General features: G+C 36.7%; 1 protein-coding gene across 1 annotated transcript; it reads left to right on the forward strand.

Moving 5' to 3' along the window:
* The first annotated feature begins 6617 nt into the window (after positions 1 to 6617).
* LOC140756529 (uncharacterized) lies at positions 6618 to 10144 on the forward strand. The gene is made up of 3 exons (XM_073092051.1): positions 6618 to 7614; positions 8997 to 9065; positions 9440 to 10144. Exons 1-3 carry the CDS (start codon positions 6987 to 6989, stop codon positions 9451 to 9453), a joined length of 711 nt encoding a protein of 236 aa, XP_072948152.1. The 5' UTR covers positions 6618 to 6986; the 3' UTR covers positions 9454 to 10144.
* The last annotated feature ends 357 nt before the right edge of the window (positions 10145 to 10501 follow it).

The raw sequence follows: 10501 nt of genomic DNA on the forward strand, positions 1-10501 counted from the left end.
CACAAAAGCTTAACACTGCTGTTACTCGTATGAGGCAGAAATAGGTGTGCACCGCCATCCCGCCGGAGTCGAACCACAAAGGGCTCTACCTTTAAAACATACATACCTGATATTCATAATTGTTACGAGATCTTTTTAAGACAATATTTTAATCCCTTTTATTCTGAATGCAAACCCGTGCCCAGCAGTGGGACGGTGATAGATTAACAACGCCTTTAAATTAAAAGAAATAATAACACGTGGTTGTTATCGAAAATTTCATAGTGCACTTCTTTTACTAATTACATAAATCAATTTGTTCATATTTTTTTTAAATAATTAAGCCCATGACAATTGACATTATAAGTGTCGCAAGAATCATTTAATTAAAATAATAATAGGTTTTCAAACGAAAATCTGTTCATCTATCTACATTGATACCTTTAAAGATAAAACCCTCTGTGGATCGACTCCAGCGGCACCACCGTCACACCTGTTTCTACTAACAGCAGTATATTAAGCGCAGCAATATTAAGCTCCTAGGCTTGAAGGTTTCTTCGCAATATTATATGTTTGTGCATACATTTTCAATTGGTAACCATATGACGTATGAGAGAACATGTTTCTTTTTCTTATTAACTTGGGTTGTAGGTATCTATGTATGTATGTATGTAACGGAGTCTTTGAACTCGAATTTACCCAATTTGAACAGTCCGATTGATTTTAAATTTTGAACAATTATCAAGAACTGATAATATTACTCGATTTTAACAATTTTATCCCATTCTCCTCATCAGGGTCGTCAGGAATCAGGATTAAAGACTTTCCTGGTGCCATTTTAAATAAAAAAAACGCTTTCTACACTCACAGCCCCACACTAGGATTCCCTGTATCGTGGGTGCTATGGACACACACAGAGACAAATACACAAACACCCAGACCCAGAAACAGAAATCTAAATTCATCATTTAGAAATCTGTCTTGGCCGGGGATCGAACCCGGGACCCTCTGCGCGTCAGACCGGCATGGTGACCGCTCCGCCACGCGGGTCGGCGGGTCGTCGTGTAGCGTGATTTTATTTTATAAACTATAATTATTTAATTTTAAATTTGTACGGAACCCTCTCCATGCGATTTGAACTTACTCTTATCCAATTTTATTAATTATATAAAAAATTGAAGGAATTTATCACGCTCTGCATATTAGTACAAATTTGTTCCGATTGAAAAAAGTAGTACTTATATCAATTACAATTTAGCATATTATTATTTCTCACCAACATTTAAGAAGGGAATCATGTAAGTGTATAAAGAAACTTATTGTAATCACTTTTTGGTCAATTTTGGTCAATGTAAGGGACATTCTAAAGCAGAAAGCTGTTATAGCATAATGTTAAGAAACTCGGCCTCTCAATCGAGAGGTCCGAGGATCAAATCAAAGACACGCACCTCTAGTTCTTAAAGTTATGTGCGTATTAGAAATCAATTGTAACTTTCTTAATCGGTGAAAAAAAACATGGTGAGGAAACCTGCATACCCGGGAAATCTTAAAAACAAAAAAAAAACGACGTTATGTAAAGTCTACCAATTCGCACTTGGCCAGCACGGTGGACTATGACCCTTCTTACTCTTAGCGACTTATGCTCAACAGTGGGACTGTAATTGATAACAAAAACTCGTTTTCAGCATGCAACTCCTGAAAGTGGCGGTCGTATTTGCTCTCCTGTGCGCATGCGCAGCCAGGCTTCCCCCTCAAACTCGGAAGACCACCACAGAATATTATCCAGAAGTATCATCAGAGAAATGTGACGTGTATAAGAATGACTTCTGCGGATCTATACCGAAAGCAAATTCTTCTCTCTTTAATTATATAAAGAATTTTGGGACATAGATCCAGTGAATAACAGAACTGGAGAAGAACGGGGAAGTTAATAATGAATATAAGATTGTTCGGTAATGTAAACATTATTATGTGAACTTGTCTATAAACAGTGGATATGTTTTTAATTTTGAAAACACTTTAAAATTAACGTAGGTAAATATAAAACAATTTATTTACAAAATTTACATATATACAGAAATGAAAAACAAAAATATAAAAACAAAAACACTACCATAAAAAATTGTCACCATCACTGTCTTTGGGCAAGGTTCCCAAGACGCTGGCAGCATTTCTTTTCTGAATTGCTATACCAATTCTTTGAGCAAAATGCATGTCAGCTCTCGGGTCCCCAGAGACGTCGACCAATCTAGTTGACAGCTGTTTAAACAACTGCCAAGCATCTGGACCCCATGGACCCAAAGTTCCAACACCAAACGCCACAAATATATAGTTATTGCATAAACTAATATATTTACGACGCTTGGCGTTTTCAGCAGTAGTAGCCGCCGCCCCCACACCAGAGGAAGACGCCTGGAGGTGAGAAGGAGCCAGTGTGTCGGCACACGTAGCGTCCCACACTAGCATCCTCCCCCCCTTCCAGGGTATTAACGTCATACCGTCGGGCCGCTTGCCATCGTCACGTGCGAGACCATTCGGCTCTAAACAAGCCGGCACGTTGACGGTGACAAAAGCCCGACGAATGACGTCGTTGATGGTAGCGTGACGCGATAAGCGGCCAGCACTGCGCTGACAAGAAAGTCCATGGTGTCCAAACACATCGACGTCAGCGCCGCAATGACAGCGATGGCGCTCAACCGTCTTTACTCCCAGGCGCAAACATGTACAGATTGATAACGTCAAGTTATCTAAAAGTGTGCCTAAATTACCGGAAGGATATGCCTGCAGCCAAAAACCCGATTCTCATTCTGCTACAGCAAGGAGACGAGCCTTGTGCGAAATCAGCTTCTCGATTCTGCGCATGATATTGCAGAGAGGTTCGTCCCAAAGTTTCTGTAAATTTAGATGTACCGGAAATTTTAAATTTAGTCCAGCCTGTAACCAAGCATCTTTAGCTTCATCCATAAATGTTATCATTGGTTCCTCAAAAATGTTGGACAAAACGTTAGATGTTAAATTTTGGGTTTTATGGACTGAAGATAAAAAGGCTGGTAGTGCAACACTAGAAATTTTACGTATACCCAAGCCTCCATGCCTAATGGGCAATGAGGCCTGGGTCCAAGCGCGTTCATTCATATGACAATTTAGAACCGCCGAAAGAGTTTTCATGATCATGAACTTTCCATCATCAACTTTTCTTAAGTAGCTCTAGCTCTGCGTGTAGCATTAGGTTAAGTTTTCCATTGTATTAAACATGTAGTTAAAAAAATGTGTGTTATGGAGTTTCTTTCGCTGCTTCTTCTCCATAACGAAACACCTTGTGAAGTGGTGGTTGTTGTATTGAAATTTAAAAGGTGCTCTGTAAAGAAACTACTTATTTTGAATTCATTTGAACTTAATAAAGAGATACGTGTGATAACTGTTTTTTTTCTACTAACTAAAGACAATTATAACCAGACCTTTCAGTAGCACTACCATGAGTTTACAAAAGTATTACTCGCTAGCGACTGCGTAAAATAAATGTATGAAAAATTGTACAGCGCCTCTGGTGGTTACTCGTAGAACTAAATTCCGTAGTGTGAGCCACTCGTAACGTAAAAAACCTATCGAAATCAAATCGCTAGCGAATGTCATTATGATCTATTGCCATACAAATTCGGTCCCATGAGTCATTAATTTGACAGACGTTGTCAAGAAATACCGTAGCGATAGTAGTTATGTTATTCACTAGCAAAATGACAATAGTTTTCTATTTACAATTTCTATAGTGGCGTTTCTATGCCAACTCATGGTAGTGCTACAGACCTTTCTGTACGTGTGGTAGGCTCTGTGGTAGGTTCTATACGATTGGCAATCATTGGTTTACGGTGTTTATATTTAATTTTTAATAGGCTTTGAAAAACAGAGGTCACTGGGACATGAATCTTGGACTCGCGATTGAAAAGCAGAGTTTCAACCAATAGGCTATCATTGCATTAACACGTTCAGTGCCTACAACTCTTGCGACTCGACATAAATTTCGTTCATGTGCTGGCGACTCGCCGGGCGAGTCCATTTAAATTAGTATGTAGTATAGGCGGCACCTCAGAAGGAATTAATAAAATCGTATTGGCATTTTTATTTATTTATTTATTTATATATTTATTGTAAAAATAACACAAAGTTAAATTACAACAGGGCAGACTTAATGCCTAATGGCATTCTCTACCAGTCAACCCTTGGTGATTGGAGAGAATTTGCGGCAGGTGTTAAATATAATACATTAAGGATAAATAAATAATATACATATTTCATATAATAAATAAATATACATATAAGTGATAAGAGAGAAAAAAAAAGAAGCTTTATTTGTCAGATGAGGTGCTAAGAAGCTCTCGGCATTGAACGTGTTAAAACAATAAATTGTGCTTAAACACGGTTCAATACATCTTAGGTAACAGTAGCCACTTAACATCAAGTGGACTAATCATGTGTTAGATCAATTCTATCTTCTTCTTCTTTCTCAACCCTTCGCCACCCACTGCAGAGTGCAGGTCTCTTCCAATGCACGCCACTTTTTTCGCGTAGTTATACCACTGCTGAAAGGGTAAGAACGGCACCCACTAAGCCTCCACTGTGTCCGTCTGCCACAGGGCTCTATCTCGTGAACCGTAATTCATTGATACTTAAATTTTTGATAGAAAACGATACTTTAATGGCTTTAACGTGTATACTTTAATGGCTGATATAATATAAAACACTAGAAAGTTTAAAAAAAAATGGATTTACTACGGAAACCTCCAGGTGCGGGATTGACTTGCACTTGGCCAATTATTGTTTTTGTTTACGTATTTCCCATGTATTTCCAATCAATTCTGACACTATTAGGGGCGCTGATTGGAAATGTATGGGCAAATACGTAAACAAATACCAAAACATTCATTTTTGTAAAAACGTAAAAACTCATACTAAGGGTGCAGAACACAACAGCGCTTATTCGATAAGTACTTACTCCGAATCTATTTCATCTTTCCAAAGATTAAATCTGTCCGTAACGTCAGAATAATTGCATTTTTCTTATCTTATTTATTTTTATCATAGATTAGTAAAGATTACTCACTCCTAACAAGAAAATGTACCCCGTTTTGAGAATTGAAATAGTTGCGTAAAAAAGTTTTGCCACGTCTCCGTGCTAAAATGTCCCTAAAATATTTGAAATTATTATTATAAATTGTTTATTTATCATGTAAATTACGCAGTATTAGTTATTTATTCGTAAATTTTCTCTAAAAATGTTTTTATTTGTAAAGAATTCAAAAAAAGAACTTACTATAATAAGCCATTTGCGGCTTCATTCAATTTCAAGGCGGCGAAGTATCTTTACTAATCTATGATTTTTATACATAATATAGCTACATATTTCACTACTTTTTTATATTCGCAAACAAATCTAAATATATAAAAATGAATATTTGTTTGTCCTTTATAGAATCGTAAACTATGCATTTGACCATGTGATGATCTTTAGCAAAGTTGTTGTACATGAGCCCACGAAGGTTTCTGAGTTGGTACGATAAATTTTCTACAGATGGCGCCATCTTCAAATTTATTTGTGGCGTACAACTAGTAGTGGTAGTAGTATAGTAGTAGTAGTAGAAGAAGTAGTAGTATAGTAGTAGTAGTTACTGAATATTATGACTGCTCTACAAGAAAATTGACGCAGCCAAAGTCTTGGCTGCCATATTGGCTGCTTAACAATCCGCTGTTCCCTCTTTAAGGTAGGCACGCACCGCGTTTTTGATTGCTGCATTTTCTTGTATCCGAAACTAGAAGCAATTGAACTTAGAAATACTATTAGAAATATTACATAAAATTAAAGTTTACCACCTCATACACCTTCAATTAACATTAGAATTTTCATATAAGATGGAAATTGTTGACTGTTTCTTACGGACATTTTGGCACTTCAGCAATTTGGCATTTTGGTACTTTAGTAAAAACCTCTGCTGGATATTTACCTATTTTCTTTTTATCTAAAATATAATCGAATAAAATACCTTTAAAATATGTATATAGAAATATTGATAACACAGTAGGTATATAATATAATTATAAAGCATTGCAATATTTACACACATTAAAAATCAAAGTCGCTTCGCTTTTTGAGTTTTCAGAAACCCCCAAAACCATATTTGAATCTACAGATTAAAACAGAGAAAATGTATCCATTCTTGAAACAAAAATCAATAACCTATCACAGCAAGTCGCGTACGTCAAGAACAGAAAGAGATAGCATTATTCGCCGTCTCTTTCTAGCCTTTGGGCGTAACTTAAGATGGCATTCATAATATTATCAAGTGACATAATAACAACAGTGTAGTGCCTAAGGGTTGAAATCAAGAATAAAATTATTTGTAAGCAATTTTCTGCAAATTTATTGCGATAATCACCTATTTAAATGAAAAGTTCTGTATTTTAGTGTATGTGTTTTGTGATGTTTAACTGTGTTTAAAAACCACTTTGCATCCCCTTCGGAAGGGTGTGGGGTACAACACGGAATACAGTGCATTTGTGAAGCCACCCAATAAACATTCGATCTTGAAACATCAAGATTAATAACAATTAATATTAGTGCTGGATTTTACGATCAACAAAATTTAAATTGTATAAACTTTGTCACATCGATTGAAATTTAATATAATATGAAGTTTAATACCAAAGAAAACGGTTAATTATTTAAATTAATTAAAAGATTACTCATACTATTACGTATCATATTTTTGGCGTATTTGTAATATTCAAACAATACTTAATTGTAAAAATATATTTTAAAATAATTGTTATCAATCGATTTCATTTAATTATTTAACGTACTGTCATAAACTATTTAAAAAATATGTTTTAAACTCTTTAAAAACGTGATTAAAATTTAAATAGTTGCCAACAATAACATAAACATTGACAAAAATCAGCGCATCTCCGCTATCAATTAGCTATCCCCGTAAACGCTTCGAGTATCGATCGGTAAGATGGTCACTGGCCCGGAGTTGTCGGAGTGGCTCCGCTTATCGCACGCATCACCTCGAGTGCGAGTCCGTCGTACCACTGAGCGTGACGCCGTCCGTAGATGCCGAAACGCGTGTTCACGTGCCACCCTCAGCCCGTGCATTAAGGCGTGCTTACGTCTCGTAGCCGACCGCGCGGTCACCGACATCGGCCTGCCCACCATCCTAGCCTTCCTCTTCGAAAGCCGAGACAAACTCCTTAAAGCGCATATGAGCAAGCCCGTCCACGAGCGACAAGCGCTGACAACACTCACTAATAACTGTTTGTTCAAGTGCACGCCGCACTGGGCGCGGCAGTGGGCGCAGTTCTGCGACATCGCCTTCAAGCGCATATGCATGCGCGTTTGCATGGTGATCTGCGAGCGTGAGTGCCGAAGCTCGTGCAGACAGCCTTGCACGCGCACGCCGTACAGTCAGATTTACGCGAAGCGCGCCGCGAGGTACCGCATCAGTTTGTGCCTGCTGAAGTGCATAAACTATTGCGTGAAAGCGTGCAGGCGTGCATGCATACTGCTGGCCCAGAATTGGCTGCAGCATAGAGCGGAACACATCTGCAAACCTATTTTGGAAGAAACTGCACACAGGCTAACAAGTATGTTTTATTTTCAAGAATGTTTATGTAACACACCCTTTTTATGTACGGCCATATTGAGTGCGTAGTAGAACGTGTGTTCGCCCTTCTTTAGTACCTATAAGTCAAAATATTTTTATGGCAATATCTACTGATCCTGAACCTACTACTTGTTGCTTTGTTATATAAACACATAGATTAGTAAAGATACTTCGCCGCCTTGAAATTGAATGAAGCCACAAACGGCTGATAAGCCGGCTAATAATACTAATAAGTAAGTTCTTTTTTTGAATTCTTGACAAATAAAAACATTTTTAGATAAAATTTACGAATAAATAACTAATACTGCGTAATTTACATAATAAAGAAATAATTATTGAGAATTATTGAGAAATAATTATGGAGACGTGGAAAAACTTTTTTATGCAACTATTTCAATTCTTAAAACTGGGTACATTTTCTTGTTAGGAGTGAGTAATCTTTACTAATCTATGTATAAACAGTAAACATATGTGACTTAGTCGTGGTTACGTGCATTCATTGTCCCTAATAATAGTTATGTTGTGTTAACCGCTGTAGTGTTCTGGTTTGATGGGTGTGGTAGGCGTTCGAACTTAGTTCTCATGGTTATTGAAGGTGGTAGAACCCTTTGTGGTTCGACTCCGGCGGCACCACCGCCACACCTATTTCTACCTAATAACAGCAGTGTTAGGCGCTGCTGTGTTCCGGTTTGAAGGGTGTGGTAAGGGAGACAGACTTTTCCGAGGCGTTCCAGCTTAGTCCTCAGGTAGGAATATCTAATCCTATCTGGGGTTGATTACAGATGTCCATGGGCGGCAGTAAGCACTTACCATCAGGTGGAGTGCATGCTCGTCTGCTAATCCTATAATAAAAAAGGGCAGCATCACGACCTCAGTACCCTTACCATGAGTTTTAACGTTTTGATAAATATTATTGTTTTGGTATTTGTTTACGTATTGCCCATACAATTTTCAATCAGCGCCCCTAGCGGATTGTATCAGAACTATAGTGTCAGTAACGTAACATTAAATGTCTAAATTTACAAAATGGCGATTTATGTTTTGTCTCTCTTTTTTGCGAACATGTGAGGCAGACAAAAAGACTTGAGCACTAACTTATTGTTACGTTTACTCAGTCTACTGAAGCAAACGGAACAGAATAATGGATTGAGTAAAAGTAACGTAAAATTGTGGGATGTTTTAAAAGCTCAATGGTAAGGGTACAGATAGGACTCTAATATTATCAGGGGTTTATTACAGATGTCCGTAGGCGGTAGTAGGCATCTTTGTTCTCAACTGGATTTTATGTTCATTTGATTTTTTTAATACGTAAAAAACATACAGATTAACAAAGCAAGTTAAATTTGTAAACATTTGTTTCAGATCTGTGGCTTGCTCAAGACATTATTGAGGAGAGGAGGAAAATGACTGACAAGTGTAACGTGGCCAACGGTTCGTAACTCATTCCACGCTCACGCACACGCACACACACCATAAACACACATAGAATAAAATAAATGTAGAGTTATAACATATGTGTGTAGTCAAAATCATAATATATAACATAAACACGACAATTTCGTCACTTCATTCTGTAATTACTGAATATAAAAGATTAAAAGTAATTCGATGATTTATTAGGAAAGTAAAAGCAAATAATAGTAAGATATACTATCGTTACAAAATCTTGACTCATACTTAAAATAAACTTTTAACTGCACGAGTGGCAAATTTTAAATAGATATTTTGGAAAATTCACAAACAGAAAACTTGACACACAATTACATATTAAAACCAAAACTATAAATATGTATTTATTTCCACAGGTTGCAAGTTTTGAGACATCTGCGCCTTCTGCTCACTACAGCCTTAAACGACTTCGAAAAGCTAAAAAATCTTCTCTTAAAATCCACAAATATGTCGTCAAACAAAGTCACACCCTTCCCCAGCCTTATGGGTCCTTTGCTGTCCTTAAACAAGGCGTTGCTTTACAAGAATACCCTCTTCGACTTCTCCTATGCCTACAACTACACTTCTTTTACCCGTAAAACCCTCAGGAAGTACTACACGACGTCGATTGATATCGAAAAGACTTGGAGCTTTGAAACACCGAATGCTGCGGTGATCTGGAGACGGTGGAAGCACCAGCCGGTTGGGGATTCCCGGCCCTCAGGGGGCGATAGTTGGGAGCTTGAAATCAGTGTGTGGTTTTGAAATCGAATTTTTTTAAAGATGCTAAACAATTATTTATTTATTTCCAGTTTAAGTTCAAATATGTGAAAGGCTAAAGAATAATTTTATTTTACATTCCATTTGATTTTAACGGAATCCGGAGATAATTGCATCAGTTTTAGGTTAGATCAATAAAACAGCTTTCAATGTTAATAACTGAGGGTTACATTTATTTTATGAAAAGGGTTTTTCTGAAAAAATACGAACAAACAGGCGTTACAAAAAAATTTGTTTTGAACAACTTTCAATATCAATTTCTTATAAATTTAACTTCACTCAATATTTAATATAACCTACCTAACCTACCTATGATGAGTGTAATCACTTATATCACCAATTTACTTAAGTCTTTTTAATGTGGACAGATCATTATAATGAGAAATTTAAAATATTATTAATAATTTAAATTCTTTCAATCATTTTTACACCTGCCAGCACTATGTTGAGAATTACACTTAGATTACCAATTCATCTTATTCTTATAAATGAGAAAAGATCTATATTAAAATGAGAAAGGTTAATAGGAATTGGTAGACTTCACACACTAGAAACTGATAAGCTTATCTCACGAGTGTTATATAATTCTAACGGATAATTCATTACATACATACATACATACAAACAAACAAACAAACAAACAAACAAATAAACAAACC

This window comes from Epargyreus clarus, unplaced genomic scaffold, assembly GCF_041222505.1.
Source record: "Epargyreus clarus isolate Ecla_fem2 unplaced genomic scaffold, WU_Ecla_fem_2.2 ptg000035l, whole genome shotgun sequence".
In the NCBI taxonomy this organism is placed as follows: Eukaryota; Metazoa; Arthropoda; class Insecta; order Lepidoptera; family Hesperiidae; genus Epargyreus; species Epargyreus clarus.

Bases quoted from the DNA above. Each gene is read 5' to 3' on its own strand.
- LOC140756529 (XM_073092051.1), top strand. From the start codon at position 6,987: ATGGTCACTGGCCCGGAGTTGTCGGAGTGGCTCCGCTTATCGCACGCA. The intron at 7,615-8,996 runs GTATGTTTTATT...CATTTGTTTCAG, and splicing joins AACTGCACACAGGCTAACAA to ATCTGTGGCTTGCTCAAGAC.